At 56.2% G+C, this 20,899-nt stretch overlaps 2 protein-coding genes across 10 annotated transcripts in view; one reads left to right on the top strand and one right to left on the bottom strand.

The window, feature by feature from the left end:
* CST7 (cystatin F) overlaps nt 1-15,275 on the top strand; it is a 24,146-nt gene extending 8,871 nt beyond the window's left edge. The window contains exons 5-8 of one of the 9 annotated variants that reach the window (XR_012061564.1): nt 2,991-3,173; nt 3,268-3,986; nt 8,158-8,586; nt 15,192-15,254. Coding sequence is in view for 1 of the 9 variants with exons in the window: in XM_072943628.1 (XP_072799729.1) it covers nt 14,917-15,077; nt 15,192-15,195 (165 nt within the window). In the remaining 8 variants the exon portion in view is untranslated. Of the gene's footprint in view, nt 1-2,990; nt 3,174-3,267; nt 3,987-8,157; nt 11,795-14,916; nt 15,078-15,191 lie in introns of those variants that run through there. The other 8 variants (XR_012061561.1, XR_012061562.1, XR_012061565.1 and 5 more) reach the window with 8 other exon arrangements.
* APMAP (adipocyte plasma membrane associated protein) lies at nt 1,264-20,899 on the bottom strand. Its single transcript, XM_072943627.1, has 9 exons — nt 20,735-20,899; nt 13,901-14,017; nt 11,614-11,729; nt 7,959-8,051; nt 6,774-6,890; nt 5,654-5,828; nt 4,963-5,097; nt 4,376-4,568; nt 1,264-2,252 (listed from the first exon to the last, which is right to left on the bottom strand). The coding sequence occupies exons 1-9, from the start codon at nt 20,824-20,826 to the stop codon at nt 2,043-2,045; spliced, it is 1,248 nt and encodes a 415-aa protein (XP_072799728.1). The 5' UTR covers nt 20,827-20,899; the 3' UTR covers nt 1,264-2,042.

Genomic DNA, 20,899 nt, shown 5'->3' with positions numbered 1-20,899 from the left:
ATGCAGATTCGGGGTTCAGCTCTGGGCCCCCATTCCAGCACCCAGCCCCCCAGGTTGCAGATGGGCCAGGCTGAGGAACGGCCACCGCCTGGGGGACCTACAAGGCCTCCGCCACACTGCTGCCTGGCCACCCGCAAGTCTGACCCCAGGCTGGGCGGCGGCCACCCAGTCTCCGCACCCCAGCACCCCCAGCAGCCTCGCCGTGCGCCGGCTGTGCCCCCAAGCAGGTCCCTCCGCAGCCTCAGCTCCCCCACAAGATGCAGCTGTGACCTTGTGTCACAAAAAGGTCAGGGTACGTGACAGCTGTTCAAGTCTGCAGAGGGCCCTGCAAGTCTCCAGGCAGGCCCTCCGTCCGAGAAAAGGCAGCACTGAGTCCCACTGGCGTTTCTGGAACAGGTGGTGAGGAAGCACACAGTGAATGAGCCGTGCGATGTAGTTTTCAGAGCACGTGAGGGATTCACATTAGAGCGAGTCTGTCTGCTTTCCAACAAGCGCCTGTGGCGCACGCAAGCCTATGGAGGCTGCATTCTGCACCTCACTGCGGCGAATGCCAGGTAAAACACAGGAAATGACACTTTGAGACAGAAAGTCAACATCTGAGTCAAAAAAAGACGCCTTTGCTGGAAACTGTGAAAAGCTACCAGCTCCTCTGCACTGAGAGCAAAGCCCTCAGCTCCCAACCAAGAAGGAACCCGGGTGGGCACACCTGGGGTGCATGTCTACCGAAGAACGATCGGGTTCACTGACTATCCCGCACACTCACTAGACACCCGTGGCGCACCGCTTCCCGTGAAAAAGCATTTCCCATGAAATGACATAACGCCAAGTCGTCACCAGGCAGGGCATGGGCCAGCCTGACTCTGCTCCACGCTGCTGAAAGGCCGGCCCGAGCCGGCGACCTGGGATGCGCCCCAGCAGATCCCGACTCTCCCACGGCAGGGGTGGGGGGCTGTGAGCGTCGGCCCCACCACGGCTGTCAGCCTCCCTGACCTGCAGCATCAGCTACCAACAGTAGCGTCTATTCAAGTTACAGAGGCAACTGCAGAGACACAAGCCCTGGCGCCTTCTCACGAACACCCAGGAGAGGAAGGAGCACCGAGCCCCGCTGTGCAGGCCGGAGAACAGGAGAGGCGGCCGCCGTGGGGGGGCCGCACAGACCTAAACCAGATCCCAGCGGGACAGCCGCTCCACGGGACACCGAGGAACCAGATCGCACTCGGCTGTTACGGTGGAAGAGACAGGAGAAACGCCCAAGCAAGGCCATCGGGGAGAAGTCCGTTTAATTATCATAACCTCGGGCCTGCAACACCTGGGCCCGAGCAGATGCCCCGTCAGTATACACAGCAGCACCAGGCCTGTGTCGTGGAGCGGATGCGACATCCCCACGTGCGCTCTTCACATCGGGGCTGGCGGTGCAGAGCCAGGTGTGTGAACAGGACCCCCCTCCCCCGGCCCCACCTTCAATCCCCATCCTTCCATCCGGTGGCCGGCCCCAGGGAAGGGGGGTCCCCTGAGCTGCTGGAATCAACATGCGGCTCCTCTGCCTGCACTCAGCTCCTTGCCTTCAAGGGCCAGGGGACTCAGGCAGGGAGGGGGCCGAGTGGGGCAGGAGAGTGGGAGCTACGGGAGGGACCCTGGGGCCGAGGCCGTGTCCTACTGACCCTGGAGAACAGGGTTGTGACGTCTTTGTTGGCCCGGCCACAGCCTGACACACGTTTGCTCTGAGCTCCCCCCGCCCGCCCGGCCCCACCCCCAAGACAGGCGTCACCGGTTAACAGTAAAGACACCAAGGCTGGCAGCACAGAGCCTGCAGCGAAACAAGATCCTGGACGGCTCACCCACCGCCCTGTCCCTGGACCGGAGGCCCGTGTCTAGGGAACCGCTGCACCCAGGAGAGCTTTTCAGAGAAAGCAGCTTTACGGGGACTCATCATCCCCACGGCAGACACCACCTTCCCTCAGTCTCGGGGCGGAGCCCAGGGAGGGTGCCCCGCAGCGGCACCATACTTTCAGGGCCGGCAGGGCGGGTGGGCGGGGCAGGGCCTACAAGGCAGGGAGGCGGAGCCGGCAGAGGAAGGGGGACCTGAAGGAGCCCAGGTACAGGTGCCCGCCATGCTCGTGCGCCTCGCTCACGTAGGGGGCCACCTGGCCATCGGGGTCGTGCAGGCTCCTCCGGAAGGCCCCGCTGTCACTGAGCTCCAGGACCAGGCTGTACCGCGGCACGAGCTTCATCACCGTCTCCTGACCCAGCAGCTGCAAGGGAAGCAGAGCAGGAGAACAGGGCTGAGCAGGTGCCCCAGGGAACCCGCCCACAGCCTGGCACCTGACCCGACGACTTCCCGAGGCCTCGGCTCTCGCCTGCTCCACGCCAGTGTGGCCATCTGCCTGGCAGGCCCCGGCCAGCCCTGGAGGAACGTGACCTCAAAACAAACCCCCCGCTTTTTTGTCTCGTGTGACTTCCTTCCTCCTGCCCACTCTGTCCGGGGAAGTCCTCCGTTTGGACGGCTCCTCGGAGCCTGGACTCCGGCTGCTGCACAGACACTGCCCAATCTCTGAGCCGCTGAATGAAGCTGACCAGCTCTTGGATGTTTACTCAGTTTTTAACCTTCTAGTAAAGGCCCAGCTCCCACAGCGACGGGAAAGCCACACAGGGCAGGGCCAGGTGAAACCGGCCGCAGCCCCCACAGCCCCTGCAGCCTGGGCCCACCCTCTAGCAGCCCCGCTCCGGGCACAAACCGCCCTGTCTCCTCCACTGCAGCCCCCACCCCCTACACGTACAAGCTGACTGTGTTCCAGAAGGTTCCACAGCAATCGAGCCAAGTTGCATGTTGGCTCAGAATGTCCCATAAGGCTTCCCAAGACCTTCGAACCCACCTCCTTTGATCCTAGGTCCTCCCTCTGTTCGCTCCACCTTTTCCCTAAGAGACCTCAATTCCCTCCGCTTAACAACTCGTTTTCCCAGAAAGCTCTCAACTCTCCACCTGTTTCCAGCCCTCAGGGCTACAGTTCTCACCGCCAGAACCCGTCATCACCTGGGCATTTTAACAGAAGCCCCAGCTGAGGAGACAGAGCCCCAGTCCCGTTACAAAAGCCGCCACCCGGCCACTGGCATGACTGAGCAGGGTCTGTGCGCCAGACGGTCACGCCAGAAGTCTGGAGACAGAACAGCCTGTGGTAGGAGCAGCTCTGAGGGAGCAGGTCGGCTAGTCACCTGCAGACAGCTCAAGGCAGAAGTGCCTTATCCCCTGCCCGCTGTTTTTTTTTTTAGCTCTGACGTTGTCTCAAAACTGAGAAAGAAAATCCACGAAGCTCTGGTGACACCCTGAGGAAATCGGGCTTCCTTCTCAAGTCTGCAAGGCCTGTGGTCTTCTCCCACCTCCTGACTGCTCCAGACCTGCCACTGCCCGGACACACCCACATGAAGACGCTGGCCCTGCTCCTGCCTGGACCCCCAGAATCACACCCACCACTCTGATGGAGCCCACGTGGCCCAGGAGCCGAGACACAACCCCCACCACCAACCACGTCCTCCAACAGGCACCGACACCGAGCCCCTCCCATCCTCCACTCAGGGCATCACAGGACATCATTACATGTTTCATCACCTAATGAAATGCTGCTATTCTTCCCACTTGACGGAAGAATAAATTGAGGCCGAGAAACCACGTCACCTGCCCAGGGTCCCTGAGGTGCTCAGGCCTTCCTCAAATCCTCCTCCTCACCTGCTCTGCCATCCACCTACTCCCAGGTCCCAGGAGAACAGAGGTGATTCTGCAGCCGACAACGTGTCATTTCTGAACAGCGGCCACTGACGTCAGAGCCACACGGAACGCCGTGGGCCAGCCTGACCGAGCAGCCCCTCAGCAGGGCCCACCTACAGGGCCAGGCGCCGTACGGACTCAGCCCCAGCGCTGGTACCTCCCAGACCTTCACTTACAACTGTTTCAGTGTCTGTAACTGAAGACGGGCGGAATCCCACAGAGAGGGGTGAGCAAGGGCTCTGAGGCAGAAAGAAACAGGGCGGGATGGGGGCTGGGTTGGCGGGTCTGTCCGTGCGCCCACAGGAGGGTGCACCTGAGACGCCGCCTAGGGCAGGGGGCGGGGGCAAAGTCGCAGGGTCTGGAGGGCAGGGCCGGAGGCCCCGCGGGTCACGATGGGGAGGTGGCGACGAGCACACCCAGGCAAGAAACCAGAAGGAAACACCAAGGGGCTCAAGCACCTACATTTACATTTCAGGCCAAAGGGTCGAATGTGTTTTAAAGATGTTGCGAAAAGCGCTAGATGTTATAAGCAGACTTAGAATTTTCAGAGCTTTCAAAATTAAAAAACTAGACACATTTTCATTTTGTATTTTGAAATTACAGTTTCATAATTACCTTAAAAATCAATCTTTTAAGATAGGGTCTCTCAGACAAGAAATCCAACATGGAAAAGCCAGGGTTGGAGCGAACGGCTGCCATGGCGACCCAGTACCCCCCGGAGCTGCTGGCCCGGATGTTGTCTGGGAATCCAGGCAAATTCTCCACGAACAGGTCAGCCCCTCCCTTCATCAGGCCGGACACGTAGAACCTGAAAAAGTCACCCACGCAGGCGATGAACAGCAGCCCTTCAACTGAAGGAAAAATTCTAGCCAAGCACCAAACTGGTCTTGGCCCCAAAAACCTGACGGACAAATTGCAAACGTGTCCATCGTGAACCTCACGGCTGCTGCAAGAGGCCCTCGGAGCCCCGGGCCCAGCAAGAGAAACAGGCGGCCCACAGGCAGGAGGAAGGGGCCTGGTCGCAGTCGGCACTCAGCCAAGACTCTCCCGGCCGACGCCCAAGGAGGCAGACGGAGGGGAGGGAGGATGAGCTGACCTGACCGCCCACCCCCGGGACAGGGTGCCTACCGCGTACCAGGCTCCGCAGCAACACCCACGCCCGTCCGGCCCGAGGACACGACAGCCCACGTGAGCTCGCCCACCTCCTGATCCTCGCCATGGTCGTCTCTGCCACCAGGACAAAGTCCTCCTCAGGAGAAAGCTGCACTCCGTTGGGGAACCGCAGGCGGTCCAGCAAAACCGTCACCTCCCTGGTCTTGGTGTCGTACTCCAGCAGGCTGCGGGGCGCCAACCCAGGGTCACAGGCGCGTCCGCGACCCCTGCTGGGCTGCAGCCCTGCTCCCGTCTGGGCCCTCGGGCCAGGGGCCTGTGGAAAGGGGCTCGGCCTCTGCCACAGTGGCAGGGCCCCCGCTGCTCCTCTGCTCAGACCTGGTCCCAGACTGGCCTGGGGGCCCTTCCCCACCCAGAGCACATCCAGCGTCCTCTTGCAGACAAGCCCAGGCAGTTCCCTCGCTGACCTGGGAGCTGGCTCGGCACCAGGGAGGGCTGCCACAGCTCCAGCCTCGCCGGAGTGCCCTTCAGAAACCCCGGCCGGGGTGTGAGGCCTCCCCCAGGAGCCAGACCACACCCTCAGGGGGCTGGCTGACGTGAGTTTCATTTCTCCAAAGAGAAAGTGAGACATCTTGCTGCTGTGTTGCTCCAACACCTGCTTCTGGGAGACACTCGGGTCCTATCAAAGGCTAAGTGCTACGCCCAGAAACGCCCAGGACTCCCAAGAGTGAAAAGCCCCGCGAAGTCACCCTGCCTGAGCAGAAGATGGGGAGGGACACTCACCGTCCGTCATCCGTCCCCTCCATAAGCAGAAGCAGGTAATCTCGTCTCTGCCACCTGCTGCTAGAATCAGTAAAATAAATCTTCCTCCCGTCCCGCGTGACTGTAAGATCGTTCACGAAGGACAGCCTCCTGCCCTCGATGGGGGTCTCAGAGGACAGCAGCTGTTTTACTTCCCCTGGGGGGGGGGAGGAAAAGGAGAAGGGGAAGAAGAAAGGAGGAGACTGGCTGTCAGTCCAAGAACGTCCACCTCAGTAATTCCAAAACCCTGACCAGCCTACGGGATTTAAGAGGAAAAACCACAGCAGGTGTCCCCACGTCCCAGTCAGAAGACGCACCCGTTCTCACAGGAACAGTGTTTCCCCTTCTTTCATCTGCAGGTGATGAATTTTTTAACTAAGTTCATTAAAGGCATAATCCTCCAAGATGAGAAATATCTTTTATCAAGAACAACTGACTCAAAACTCTGTTAAGCGTCTTAGGTTAAAAAGGCAGTTTTCTGTTTGACTGCCTGAGACAAATCTAAAACGTCCCCCTCGTCTGCTTTTAAATAAAGCGGCAGGAGAGGCAGTGAGTCTTCTCAGGCTGCAGCACGAATGCTCGTGGAGTGCTCAGCTCGTCCTCGGACAGTCTGGCCTGAAGCCACGGCAGCCCCTACGCAGGCTCCCACCGGCCCACCTCGCGGACGAGGGAGCGGGCACGGCCGGGCTCCGGCACGCGCCACCCGCCAGGGCAACATCCCCCACACACGGCGGAGGTCGGACGTCCAAGTGCAGGTGACGCCACCCCCAGTCAGGGGAGAGGAGCCGGAGAAGCCGGACGAAAGGAAAGGAAAAGGCAGGTGGCGAGGAAGGAAGAGGGAAGAGCGAGGGGCAGCAGACACGCAGGAGACACACAGGAAAGTCAGGAGGGGAAGGTGAGTTTGACACCCCCAGGATGAGTCCCTGAGACCCTGCGGCTCGGACCCAGACGCAGGCCCGAGCAGGCCTGCAGGGGCACTCCCAGCAAGTTGGAGAAGCAGTCACCATGGCCCACGCACAGCAAACGCTGCCAAGCCCAATGAGGCACACGCGGCTCACGGATCTGAGAGCACTGCGGGCGGGGACAGGCTGCCGTCACGTACGCTTCCTGGGGTCCACTTCAAACAGCCCTTTGTAAGCATCGGCCACAAAAAGGGTCCCGTTGGGCCCGGCCCGGACGCCCAGGGGCCTCCCACACGCAGGCTCGTCGCCTCGGGTTTCTGCGGAGACACAAGGACAGGGCTCGGCGGCGGCCCAGGGCTCCGCCAGACCCCCTCGGCGTCCCGCCCCCGCGCCATACTGCAGACAGAGAGCCCACAGCACCAGGTGGACTCTGGCCCTGGACTCCAGCCCCCAGAGCACAGCACAACTGCCCGACAGGTCGGGAGGGGCCACCCGACAGTCTGGAGGTGGACACAGCACAGCAGCTGGTACCCAAGGCTGACGTGCACACCAGCACCCTGAGACTCAGTGAACTCAGGGACATCAGCTGACCCAGAACCGACTCCAGAATCCCCCAGGACCTCAGGAGCTGTGTTTAAGCCCAAAAGCTGGACCTCAGCACTGTGCCCGTCCAGGGCCGTGGCAGTTCCCTCCACCCATCAGGAAGGGAGCGCTGCTGTCTTACTCCTCGGAGCAATGCTCCTGCCCGACCACCTATCCTTTCTCTACACCCGTCCTACAGCCTCTTGACAGCCGGGCACTCACTGCAGGGCACTTAGGCCAAAATAACGGAGTCCAACAATGCCTGTCAAATACCCAAATGCAGAGTATTAACCCCATCTCATAAAACCATTCGTGGATGTGAGTATCCACAAACAGAAAGCTGAAAAGTCATTCAATAAAACACTGACAACGGTTACATCTGAGAAAACTCCGGGGCATTTTCACTTTCTTCTTTGTGTTGTTCGCATTTCACCATGAAAATGCATCGTTTTTACAAAAACATGTTAGCTCTCAGAAACGGGTAACTAACAAGTCTGTGGGCTACCCGTTTTTAAACAGTGGGCTTCTGAGTGACCCGTGGGCGTCTGGCTCTGGAGGAGGGGCTGAGGTTCCGCGGGGCAGCCCCAGGACAAAGCCGAGAGCCTCCTGCAGCAGCTCCGAGGACACAGGCCTTGCGGGGGGAGGGGCGGCAGGGCCCTGGCCACAGCACGGAGGGGAAACGGCCACCACAGCCGGTGACACTCAGGCAGGCTCTTCTCCTCCAAGGAGAACGCAGCTCCACTGGCCACCCCGTGCCTTCCTGAACAGCTAGAAGAGACATACACCGGGGGTCACCAACTCACTGCATGGGCCTGAGCCAAATCGGGCGATGGTCTCTACGTCACCGCGGTCCAGCTTTACAACCCGGCCATCTGCTGTGCCAGTGAACATCACATCTGTTTAAAAACAGGAAGGAACAAGGGTGTTACTGGGTTAGCCTGAAAACTGGGCTCACACCACCTCCTATAACAGAGGCAACCGGTTTGTGCTTTTTATCTCCAGGGGAAATGGCAGCTCTGAAGATGAAGGCAAGCCGTGTCTGAGGACAAAAGTCCTGAACACGCGCAGCAACAACCCCGTGGAGGCGCGGAATCAGCACGGAGCAAGGGCACAGCAGACAGCAGTCAGTGATGCACACAGGGGTTCTACCCTGAAAGGGGCAGGGGCCCTCGAGCTGACGCTTGGCGCTGGGGGCTGTTCACGTCCTCCTCATGTCAGTGTCTGCTGAGCCAAGTGCACCCAACCAGAGGGGAAGAACTGCTGGGCGGGCCCTCGGAGCCACGTCAGAGCAGCCTGAGCGCTCACCTGAGCTGCACAGACAGCAGTGCTGGGACCACCCAGAGACTGCGGTGACTCGCAAGCTCATGAAATGCTCCTTGTTTCTAATGTGTGTGGCAAACTCCAGGGCCACCACTAACAGAAGTTTTTAAAGTGAGTATACCTGATATGTTAAGAAAGAAAACAGAATCGTAAGATGCTCAACTGAAACTGCTCAAGTCAGAAAGAGTGGAAGAGAAAGTAAGGAACAAGAAAACAAAGACAATGAAAAGAAAACAGTAACAAATATGGCAGACACTAATCCAACCACAGCTGACCCCTGAACAACCTGGGGGCTGAGGTGTCGACCTCTGCACAGTTTGGAAGTCAGTGTATAACTTTATGGTCAGACCTCACATCCGCGGGTTTCCGCACCTGATTTTAGCAACTGCGAATCAAGTAGTGTGGCAGAACTTATTGAAAAATCCCGTGAATAAGTGGGCCCACACAGCTCAAACCTGAGCTATTCAGGGATCAGCTGGGTATCAGTTATCATTTTAAATGTCAATGGTATAAATACCCCAATTAAAAGACAGACGGTCAGAGTGCATCAAAAAGCAAGGCCCAACTACAGGCGGCCCACCAGAAACCCTCTTTAAACAGACACACGCAGATCTGAGCTGCAGGGCTAGAGCAAGCTGCACCGCGCTCACACCAGCCAAGAGGAAGCTGGAGTGCCCTGCTGGCCGCGGGCGGCGCAGAGCAGAGCTAAGGGAACCATCGGGAGGAAGGGGGCCGGCACTCACGACAAAGCACCAGCTGCGGAGAAGAACCGGCAGCCCAACACGTGTGCGCCTCACAGCAATCACCGAAGAACAGGAGGCAGAGCTGGCAGAGCCGCAGGAGACGGAGGCGGGGCCCCCAGCAGCGGACAGCTCCCGCAGACGGAGTCGGGAAGGACACCGTGGGACCACCAGCACCATGGGCTAACTGGACATAACTGTCACCCTTCCACCACCTCATGCCAGCAACAGCGGAACACCTATCCTTCTCAAGCTCACGTGGGACGTTCACCAAGACGGACCACGTTCTGTGTCACACACCTTAACAAATTAAAAAAACAGAAATCATACAATGTCTGCTCTCAGACCAAAACGAAATTAAACTAGAAGTCAGAAACAGAAAGAGCAAGAAAATCCCAAATACTTAGAGATTAAACAACTCACGCTTCTAAATAGCACACAGGTCAAAGAAGAAATCACAAGGGAAATTAGAAAAAGTTCTGAACTAAATGAAAATGAAACACAACCTGTCAAAATCTACTGGATGCAGAGAAAGCAGCGCTTAGAGAGGGCGACAGCATCAAAGGCCTGTATCAGAAGAGAAGACAGACCTCAAACCAATTATCCAAGCTTCCAGGAAAAGACCAGGAAAAGAAAAAGTAACTGAAACCTTAGGTAGGCAGAAGAAAGAAAGAATGAAAATTAGAGCAGATATCAAATGAAATTGAAAACAAGAAATCAAGAGAGGAAAATCAACAATACTAAAAGCTAGTTCTTTGAAAAGATTGATAAAATACGTCATCTCCAGACCAGGCTAGCAAAGAAAAAGACAGTCATTACCAGCAGCAGCAATGGAGACGGAACATCGCTACAAACCCCGCAGACGTCAGGAGGATAACGAAAGCACACCACGAACAAGTGTGTGTCCACAAGTTTGGTACTGGAGATGAAATGGACCAATTCCTTCAGAGACACGATCTGCCAGAACTCATACGAGAAACAGACAGCTTGAACAGGTCTACGTCCACTGAAGAAATGAATCAACGGTTACCACCCTCAAGAACAGCACCAGGCCGACAGGCTCACTGACGAGCCGCACCCGACGCTTAGGGGAGGGACCGTCTCTCCCAGAGAACAGAAGCAGAGGGAACGCTTTTCAACCCGTTCCACGAAGCCAGCATGGCCCTGGTACCAAACCCAGGTAAAGTCACTTCAAGGAAACAGACCAGTATCTCTCATGGACGAAGATGCAAAAATCCTCAACAAATCTCCGATCTTTCCCCTCAGTTTGGCTGTGAATCCAAACTGCTCTAAAACGTAACATGTGATTAAAATAACTCAAGGATGTTCATGGGTGATCCTCCCCCAGAATCCCGAGGTAAGCGCATCCCTCCACCGTCAGCCACGTGCAGCCCCCCCACCCCCACCCGAGGCAGCAGCCGTCACGCCGCAGTAGGGAACCAGAAATGTCACCAGGAGGACATGCAGCTCCTTTAGGAGAGAAAAGGGAGCCTGAGGACAGAGCAGGATGAGACTCCAGGCCAAGTGGGAAAGACAAGAAAAGCATTCTCGGGGAGATCTTCTTTTAAAAAGATCACTTTAAGTCTCAAAGTTCCAGTTTTAAATATCAATACTGAATTTTTTTTAGCAAAACACACAATTGGGAAAATAATAAACATCAACGTCTCTTTAAGAGAAACGCGAAGCTCTGGAATGATGTGCCCATCCCCCGTGGGCAACTCTGACTCTGCCAGACAAACAGCAACGGCCACTGCAGCGCGGCCCCCACCTGCCGAGAACAACAGGACCACTCTCGCTGCAGGGCCTCGGCCTCGAGGGCAAAGTGCTGGGAGGCCCTCCCGCCACTCAGGTCCAGAGCCTGTCCGTTGACTGCTCTTACGACCCCTCCGCTCACGTCGCATCCTCACAGGCAGAGAAGGCCTGTTCCAGGTGCCGCAGACTCCAGAATTAGAACCAGACCCTATTCTGGTTCTTAGGTTTGGGCACCTGAAGCAGATGGTTACCCTTAAATGTACCCACCGAAGTGAGCTTTAAGAAAAACAGAAATATTGAGGAATAGTTCCTGTTCTTTTCACAGGTGAAATCTACACAGAGACAGTCTGAGCAAGAAAACAAGGTCTCGTCAAGCACCCCCTGCCCAGCTCTGACAAGTGAACCAAACATCAGCGTCGGCGTTTTTCTCTCTCCTCTCGTCTTAAAGGGCCCAACAATCTGAGCAGAAGAAAGTGCTCCAGAGACGTGAACTCAGAATCACCCAGCACTGAAACAGCCTGCAACTCGGAGAGGCGAGCGGCCCCACGGCGAGTCTGCTGGACAAACACGCACGTCCACAGCCAGGAAGCCTGCCCGGGCCTCCCCACTCGGGCAAGTCAGCTCGAGGTCCCAGGCCTCTACTTACCCCCGATATTTGCTATAGACTCCGGCCCAACAAGCTGGTTTTCAAACAGCCGTTCCGCCTGTCGCAACCTTGTGTTTGCTTGCAGAACACCGAGCAAGAGAGGGGGTTCTTTGAAGCTGGAAAAGAACGCAATTATAGGGATCTGTCTGTAAAAACACATAAAGAAAGTATTTACTAAGGACCTACAAGGACCTACATGCAGACTCCCCGTTCGTTAATAAGTCGGGCACATTCCCGTAACATCCTTAGTTGCCAGAAGCACAAGTTCAGGAAAAAAACTTCCCGAGCTACCGAAAAGGTCACAGCACAAAACAGGACTGAAAACAGAAATGCGGCTAATGCCACTGAGAGCACCAGGCCCACCTGTCCAGTTGCTCACACCCTCTGGTTCACACCCCGGTACCTCCTCTCCCACTGGCCCATTCACACCCGGTACCTCCTCTCCCACTGGCCCGTTCACACCCCGGTACCTCCTCACCCACTGGCTTGTTCACACCCCGGTACCTCCTCTCTCACTGGCCACTCCAGTCCAGCTGACATGGAGGGAGAGGCGTGGACACTTCTGGCTCCAGAGAAGAGAGAAGGTACCATGGCTCCATCATCCCACATGGGCAATCCTGCCTCCTGCCTGTCACCCTCCCTCTGGGGCCTGGACCCCCTCCCCTCACGCAGAAGCGGCTCCAGGAGCTCATCACTCTCCATCCACAGGCAAATGGAGGCGGGGGTTGGGGGGTGACTAAGACCCACAGCCCTCCTGGTGCCCCCGCTCCCCAAGGGCTGTCAGCAACTGCGTACCGACCTGCTCTGGAGGAGCCCTCGCCCCGGCCTGTCTGTTCTGATCCCCCAGATGGCCTGGAGATGGACCCCCAAGGAGGCACTCCCACCAGCCGCACCCAGCCTGCCCCCACATCGTCCACCCCGGCCAGCAGGGTTGGCAGGCCCCGCCATGCTGCTGTGGGGAGACTGCAGCACTGGCCCCAGCCAGTGGGCCCCCTCCCTTGCTCTTTCTGCTCTGATGGGAGTTTTAAAGAAGGCCTTTCCGCTGCCGACAGCAGCACTCTCCTCACACCTCAGCTCGTGTCTGTTCTCACGCTGCCTGCCAGTCCTCTGCCTCCATTCTGGGTCTCAGGTCGCGGGAGAGGCCCGTCGGCCACACCAGTTCCCTGGGCTCCTCCTCACAGCAGATGGGCTGGCTCTGCAGGACCACCGATCCTCCGCAGCCCCCGCCCCGCCCTAGCCTGTCAGGACTTCACACCCACCTTCTGCCTGAATTTCGTCACCCCTTCACTGAGACCAAAGGTCTTCGGTCACGAAGACCCAGCCCTCCCCGCCCTACCTGATACTTACCTGTCCGCCACCCTACCATTCCCCTCCTCCCAAGACCAGCTCCCCAGCCCAGGTGTTGACCTGCAGCTGGGGACGCAATTCACACTCCCACTTGCTGGCTGGGTCACCCAGAAAGGTCAGCTGGTACTTGGGGTAGGCTGAGCTGCATCCTTCTCCACGCTGGGGGACGGCTGGAGAGGGGCCCCTCGCAGAGGACACCCACACACCATCCACCACGAACCTTCACTTTCACTTACAAAATACCAGCACATGTTCAGTTGTACATGTTATACTGCCTCCACACTGAGGCAGGGTTCTTATCTGAAGTGTGACATGGGCCAACTCAGAGGAGGCTGCAGACTGCGTCGCCACCTGGGCAGTTTCAAAGGAAACAGGAACTTACTGAACCAGACTGCACAGCCCTGATGTCATAAATCCTCACACCAAAGACAGCCTGGCTCTTCACGACTGTAAGTACAAATGTGGATACACTCCCGCCCCCGAGCTGCACAGTATCGTCTCAGTCCCGGGGGCTGTACGTTCCCACAGACCCCACTGATGAGGGGCAACTTGGGAGGAAGAGAACACTAATTACAAGGTTTTAAACATCAGTCACCATAAAAAGTAAACAAGGCAACTGGAACTCAACCGCCACCTGTGTGTGCTTCTGCTACTCCGAAGGAGCTCGGGCTAACCCTCTCTAACGCTCAGGCTTCTCTTGTTTGGGGCTTCTCCGGGTTTTGCTTTGGGTTGTAGCTTTGTCCTTGAAACACTAACATGGAAAATACTGGGCATGTGTAACATCAAACAAGGCACTGAAGAAATCACAAACCTCTATTTCTCATGGTAACTTACCTTTCAGACCAGGCTGGTTTATTACTCGAGAAGCTGTTTCAGCTGGTTTATTCTATTTTGTTGGGCAGCCCCAACCCGCCCGGCCCAGGACAGTGGGGCAGCTCACCTGAGGGGCTGTGGGTCTATGGGGGAGTCCAGCAGCATCACGGCTACAAGCAGGGGGGCCAGCAGGGACACAGCCAGCATCAGGAAGGTGGCTCGGAACACTCTGCCACTGAAGGAGCTGCCGGGACAAAGTACACGAGGCGTCAGCAGGGCTCAGGCGGACTGGCCACGGTCTCAGCCCTCCTGCCCAGCCTCCCCCACCATGACCTCAGTGACAGGGACGATCAGCACTGTTTGCTAGGATGGCAAACATCCCCTTGTTCTTTTTCAATTGTCCAGCTTGTGGGCCACTCTTATCCGTTACTTTCCAGGTGGGATGATAAGCCGTACGCGATCCTCAAGCAAAGGTTAAATGCGGGCAAACCAAGGACCACTGGGCACAAACTAATGATGAGAGAGCTGCGCTGCAAGAAAGGAGCCTGCCCTCCCCACCATGGGAAGAGGTGGCTCTCCGCCACCACCTCCTGCTGCCACCTGGCCCAGAGCAGCAGCACTCAGAACCTGTGCCCCCAGGTCCCGGGTTTTGTGGATGAAAAAGGCAGAGACAAATTCATGAAGGAGATGGAAGCAGCGCAGCCTGAGCGCCCCCCGACCACTCTGGGCATCACACAGCTAACAGCTGAAAAGGCGACTACGGCTCTTCAGACACTGACAGTTAAAGAACCTACAACATCACACCCCAGGTCATCACTGCTACAGCCGCAGGAAGATCCAAAAATGTGCCGGGAACCTCATGCGAAGCGTGTGGACACAGGGCCGACGGTCCTCACACACGTCATCACCCACCCAGCGACAAGGAGCCCTGCAGCCTCTTGCTACGAAGCGCGCTGTACAGGATCACTGTGTACTTGCATTAAGTGTATCCACATTTACCACACACTTGAAATAAGATTAACTTACAGCAAATTAAAATCATGAGCTCCTATGGTGGAAAATCTTTCTTTATCAAAAAAAATCAGGACTCACGCATAAAAAACCAACTTAACTTAGGGCAGTGTTTCATTTGACTTTTGACAGGATGGTATCAATGCAGATTGTAGAAACGAGGGGGCCTGGGGCCAGCCCCAACTTACCCAAGCACAACCATGCCACTTCAAAGGAGCTCCTGCACCCCAAAGCCCACTGAGGATCGGGGCTTGGGGCAGGGTAGTCTCAAAGTCCTGCCCACTTCTGAACATGTATGATTTTTTAATTTTATTACTTTTTGTTAAAGTATAGTTGATTGGCAACGTTGTGTTAGTTTCTGGTGTCCCACAGAGGGACTATTCTTGCTCATGTCTTTCTCACTGCAGGTGATTACATCTATCGCACAGTTCCCTGTGCTGCACGGGAGGCCCTTGTCATTCATCTAGGAGCTCACAGTCTTTAGGAGTAAAGCAAGCAGTCATGGAGCAGCAACGTGTCCGAAGCAGCAGCGAAGCACAGAGGAACTGCCCAGAGAAGCCCGGGACAGCTTCACGAGGAGCTCCATAATTCATCATTTCAGCTCTCTGGTAAATTACCAAAATGCTAATGAAAAAATGAAAGCATGATCTTTTGAATCTAAGATATGTTTCCATCAACTTCTCCTGTTCCCTCTTGTCTTCACCCCAACTGCATACAAGCAAATGCTACTGTCCTGCTAAGCATTGTTGAGACCAGAACACACATGATTTTAATAAACAAATAAAGCAGAAAATAAATCATTCTGCTTCCACTGGGGGTAGCTGGAAACGACAGAGTGCACCCTGCACGTGGGTAGCACGACTGAAGTGCCTGAATCCCAAGTCAGTCTGAGTGGGAGGGACAGGCTGTTCCTAGGGCTGCTGGGTGGCAGGCGGCCCTGTTGACACCTGGACTTCAGCACAGTGAGACTGGGTGCGACTTCTGACCCAGATCTGTAAGACGATCTGCTCGCGTTGTTGATGCTGAGTGTGTGGTCCTTTGTCATGACAGGCACAGACTGACACAGGTTTCTAACTAAATCCGGTACCAGGAATGAGGTGCTGCTCTAACAAATACCTAAAAATGAAGCAGCTTTGGAATCGAGCTGTGGGCAGAGCCAAAGGCAGCCTGAGAGGTCTGTGGTGAGGGCCCCGAAGAGGGTGACAAGCAGCAAGCTCCCCGCGGGTCAGCAGGTGGGACCCTGGCCTCTGTGGATGGCCAGGAAGCAGGCAGAGGCACAGTGGCCATTGCCCGGCCCACGGCCAGAGGGCCAGGTCTCACCCAAGCCCGTGGGTGCCATCAGCATCACCGCCTGCGAAGGACGGGGGATGGGAGAGGACGCCCAGACCAGGAGCCCTCAGAGTCAGGCTCTGAAACACTCCGCAAAGCGAATGTGATTCTCTCTTCTGGATGTTTCGGGTAAGCGGAACCAACGTGTGGGACCTCGGCAAGCCGCCCCCTCATTCAGCGTCGTGTCCGGGCTCACCGAGCTGCAGCGCGCCAGCACCTCCTTCCCTCCATGGCACAGCTCCACACACGTGTATCCACTCATCTGCTGCCGGACGTCTGGGTGGGAGCAGGACGGGGGTGACTACTTAAGGGGAACAACGTGTTTCCTAGGGTGATGAGAAAATTCTGACACCAGAGAGAGTGGTGGTTGCCAGACACTGAACACCACAGACTGTGTGCTCTAAGGTGCTTAATCTTCTGTGACTCTCGTCTCAAAAAACGTTAACAGTGATGGAAATGCCAAAGTAGACTGTGGCGACTGTTGCAGATCTCTCTGAATATGTTAAAAACCCTAAACTGCACATCCTAAACGGTGAATGATAGTACATGAATTACATCTCAACAAAGATGTCAAAAAGTAAGTGAGCAACTCCGCACACCGCCCATCCTGGCTGGGACATGTGTCACTCAGGACTTCCTTGAGTGCCCAGCCTCTCAGCCTGATGGACACAGGGCATGTGGCAGGAATGATCTGGTCCTATGGCTCCTTTAAAGGTGGAGTTCCAAAAAGCAGGCCACGTGGTCCTACAAAACCTCTCTGCAGGGCTCAACAGGGAAGGATGAGCGACCCTTCAAAGGGGGCTCACATAACCCACCCACCCCTGCAGCAGAGGTGCTGCCCGTGCAATCTCAACAAAAAAACAGGGACGCTGGCCAAAGCGCCCCCTTACCTTTCCTTTGCCCGACACGATCCACATAAAACAGATTCGTCTCATCTGTCTGGGACCCTATGTGGTTAGATCTCCATTTCTACACTTCAGTGTACACTTTAAAATCTTACTTTAGTAATCCAATTCAGAGCTGGTGGCAGCCTGCTTGAATATCCTGTTGCCCCTTTCACGACGGGGAAAGGCTCTCTCATCTCCAAAACAAGGAGTCCACCCAGGACAGAAAATGAATGCTTACAGATAGAAAGGTGGCCAGAACTCAAGTGATGACCTGTGTCCACACGGCTTACCCTTGCCGGGGAGCCAGCCAGCACCCTTTGACAACCAGGTACAAAGAGCTGGAGAAGAATCTGGAGGCCACCCAGCCCAGGGCTCCCAAGGGTGGCACCTCCCTGGGGGCAGCTGTAAACAAAGCCGGAGAGTCTGGTAGGTTCAAGATCCCCAGCTGTTCTTAACGTGCAGCTGGACACCACTGGCCTGCTTCAGCCCCTCCCCAGCGAAAGAAGTCCATCAACACCCAGGCTGACTGCCAGCCAGCCCCTACTGGAAAGTTCTGCACAAGGTCAAGTTTTAGAAAAGGCAGCTCACACAAACGAGCCAAAGGCAGCCTCAGGCCACTTACTTCTTCACGCAGGCTGAGACCCTTAGTTCAAAAGGCCCACCAGAGCCAAACTCAAATCTTACATACCCAGTTATTTTAAAATAGCCCAAACAAGCAAATTCTTAGCCATTTAGAGACTACCTGCTTTGTATACTCTATGAAACCTCCTCGAACAGCTGTTCCCCACAGATAAAACCCCCTGCCCCCGCCGCTGCCCTCAGAGCTCACTGATCCACTCACCTTGACCCGGGGCCCCACTTGCCCCCTCCGTCTGTGAGACTTCCCAGCTCTCAATCCTGCCAGGGTCACCAGGGAGCCCGCATGTGCAGCTGCCCCTCACAGACAGACATACACTGTCCCTCCTCAGCCCTGCCATGCCTCCAACCATCTACATAACACAAACAAGAACTCAATGTTTACCTTTGGTTCATTTTAATCAATTTGAACTGAAGCAGCTACAATTTGCCCAAGTGGCTTCCTCATCAGACAGCACCCACCACCTTGGAGCCCCGACACCCCTTTGCAGCCCAGGGCGGGTCCAGTCCTTTCCCTTGGGGACCCTGGCTGCCCCACTGGCTCACACAGCACATCATGAGGAACACGCACCCTGCTGCTCATGCTGACCCGCCTGCTTCTGCCACCCCAGGCTCCCGGCCCGACACCACACCGCCCCGGCTCTCTCCCTCTTTGTCCTCCCCAGCTGGAGCACCCCCAGCCTGGCACGAGCCCCTCAGACGGTGGGGCTGGCAGAGCATTCTGGTTGCTTCAGAGCTTGCCAGAGTCCCCCGTAAAGGGTGAAGCCCACAACTCAAGGCAAAGCTCTAGTCAAACCATAAACTGTCAGTCCACAGAACAGGTTAGCCATCGACAGGGAGAAACGAGGGGACATTATACAAACACCTGGGCTCCCAGCTTCTCGTGAAAAAGTGGGAGATCTGGCTCCACGTGACCCACGCTGCAGGGTAGGGGCTCCCTTTCTCCCCATCCCCCAACACGTCAGGAGGACTACGAACCAAACACTGTGACTGATGTGTACACAATGCTGAGCCTGGAGCACAGGAACACACGGAAAACCTCAGGCAGCGGATGGCACTCTGCGGGCACCTGAGTCAGGAAGCCGGGTGCACAGCTCCTTGGGCTGGGGGCTCCCCACGCATGCTCTGGGCTTATTTTAGCCCAAGGTTCATTAACTTTTTGGCAAGTCCACCTCACTGCTGGCTCCACAAACTCAGATCCAACTATAAAGCAGCCTCTCCTCTGCCACCTTCACCCACCACCGCCGGTGCACACCTGCACTGCATCCACTCAAAAAGAGGACCCGCCATTCATCCGTACCTTTTTCTCTGACAAAGCTCTGCACCTGCCCATCCTGCTCTTTCCTCCCCAGCCTGTGTTGACACATCCCAGAAAGTCAGCAACTTCCTTCCCAGGTGCTGTCTGGGAAATCAACTTGTTTGCCCCAACCTCTACACCCGCACCCTCGTATTTCCTAACAGCCTCTAAGGCAAGACAGTGATCACAGTGACGCAACAGGATTGGACAACAACTGTCAGCTCAGCTCCGCCTTACAAAACCCTGTGACCGCACCAGCCACACATGAAGGGATTTCTCTAACCGATTCTGCTCACAGGACATCAGGGCCTCGACTTATGGACCAAAGTCCTGACCAACAGACTCCGTGAGATCAAAATAGGCCTGCGATTTTTATGGGAAACCCTTTAGGCCCAAATCCATGGGAGACCAGAACCCCAGGTACCAAGGGGATCCCTGGAACCTGAGAGTCACACACAATGGCTCAGGCTTCCCAAGGGACTGCACCCTGCATTGGTTCACCTGTCATACTCCTTTAAACTGGGCTCCTAGACTCTGTGTTAGCATTGAAAACAAATTTAAAACAAGGGCAAAGAGCAATGGGAAAACACGCCCGGGGAAGAGCTGAGAAGAGAACTCGGGATTCCCGGCTCCTGACAACTTCATGCATTATGACAGCCCCAGCTGTTTCTGCACACTGCCTCCCTGACGCCTCAACCTTAAAAAGGAAAATGGACCTAACAGAGATTTTGGATTAGTCTAAAACACTTAAGTTTATTCAAAGAGCACCTGCTAAATTTTCAACTCTTCACTCCTCAACACACAGACACTAAACATAGCTGTCTCTCTTCCCAGACACAACTATTTTGCAAAAACGGAAGGAATGCTTTCCACTGGCCCCTGACTCATGACTGAAAAACCTCCTTTGTGACTTGCCTTTCTAGAGCCCAGACGCCCCTCTCTGCTATAACTCTCCTTCAAAGGGGTTCCTCTTACTAGCATCAGTGAATCAATTCAGTTCTTCTTGCCAAAGACTGTCCCTCGTTCAGGATGTACCGCACGCACAGGCATCCAATGAACATTCCCAATATTTTTATCAACATGTAAGTCAATCAAGGGGGAGGGTACAGCTCCAGTGGTAGAGCACACGCTTAGCAGGCAGGAGGCCCTGAGTTCAATCCCCAGTACTTCCTCTAAAAATAAATAAAACTAATCACTTCCCCCACCGCCCAAATAATTAAACAAATAAGCCAATCAGTTCCACACTTTGAGCTTGGACTCTGTGGGGCCTCTTGCTTCTAATAATTCAAAGTTATGACACTCTCGGCACAAAGGTAAAAAAAGAACCTTGAGAATTTTAAAGGCTTATACTTCATTCTTTACCCAAAGAGCAAAGCATACTTAAATTCCGGAAGCTTGGGAGAAGCAGCGAAAGCCAAAGCCCCGAGATTTCTTTCACAGGCACCAGTGACTACAGCGTCCTCTGCATCTCCGTCCCTAGCAGGAAAATGCTCGAGGCTGGCTTCTCACAGAAACTGCTCAACTCCGTCCCTTCCGTGCCCCGCTCTTCCTGAAAACCGCGCCGAGAAGACCGGCTGCGGAGGCCGCTCTCCGCGGGCGACCGCGCAGGCAAGTGCGGGCGGGCCCGGGAGACGCAGGCGGCGGCCGGGGGTCAGGGCGGGGACGCTACGACCGCGCTGGAGGGGCGGCAGGCGCCCCGCGCGCCGGGAGCCGAGCGCTCCCTCCCGGTGAAGCGAGGCTGCGGGACACTGAACTGACCCCGGTTCGTCTCTGCCAGCGCCCCGCTGCGGGCCCGGCCTACCTGCCGCCCTTGGCCTCCGGGGTCCGGCCGTCATCCGTGACGACCTGCGGCCGGAGAGGCCGGCGCTGCCGCAACCCGTCGGCCTCGCTCATGGTGCCGGTGCGCCCGCCGCCCGGGCTGCGCGTCGACTGCCTCAGGCCCGGCGCCAGGAAGTGACGCACAAGA

This window comes from Vicugna pacos, chromosome 19 (assembly GCF_048564905.1).
Source record: "Vicugna pacos chromosome 19, VicPac4, whole genome shotgun sequence".
Lineage (NCBI taxonomy): Eukaryota > Metazoa > Chordata > Mammalia > Artiodactyla > Camelidae > Vicugna > Vicugna pacos.
This window is presented reverse-complemented; position numbering and strand designations above follow the sequence as displayed.

Coding starts and splice junctions, on each gene's coding strand:
- APMAP (XM_072943627.1), bottom strand. CDS start 20,826: ATGAGCGAGGCCGACGGGTTGCGGCAGCGCCGGCCTCTCCGGCCGCAG. Junction 11,730..13,900: donor ATAGACCCACAGCCCCTCAG/GTGAGCTGCCCC, acceptor GTTCTTTTCCAG/CTTCAAAGAACCCCCTCTCT. Junction 5,829..6,773: donor TGAAGTGGACCCCAGGAAGC/GTACGTGACGGC, acceptor CCCCCCCCCCAG/GGGAAGTAAAACAGCTGCTG.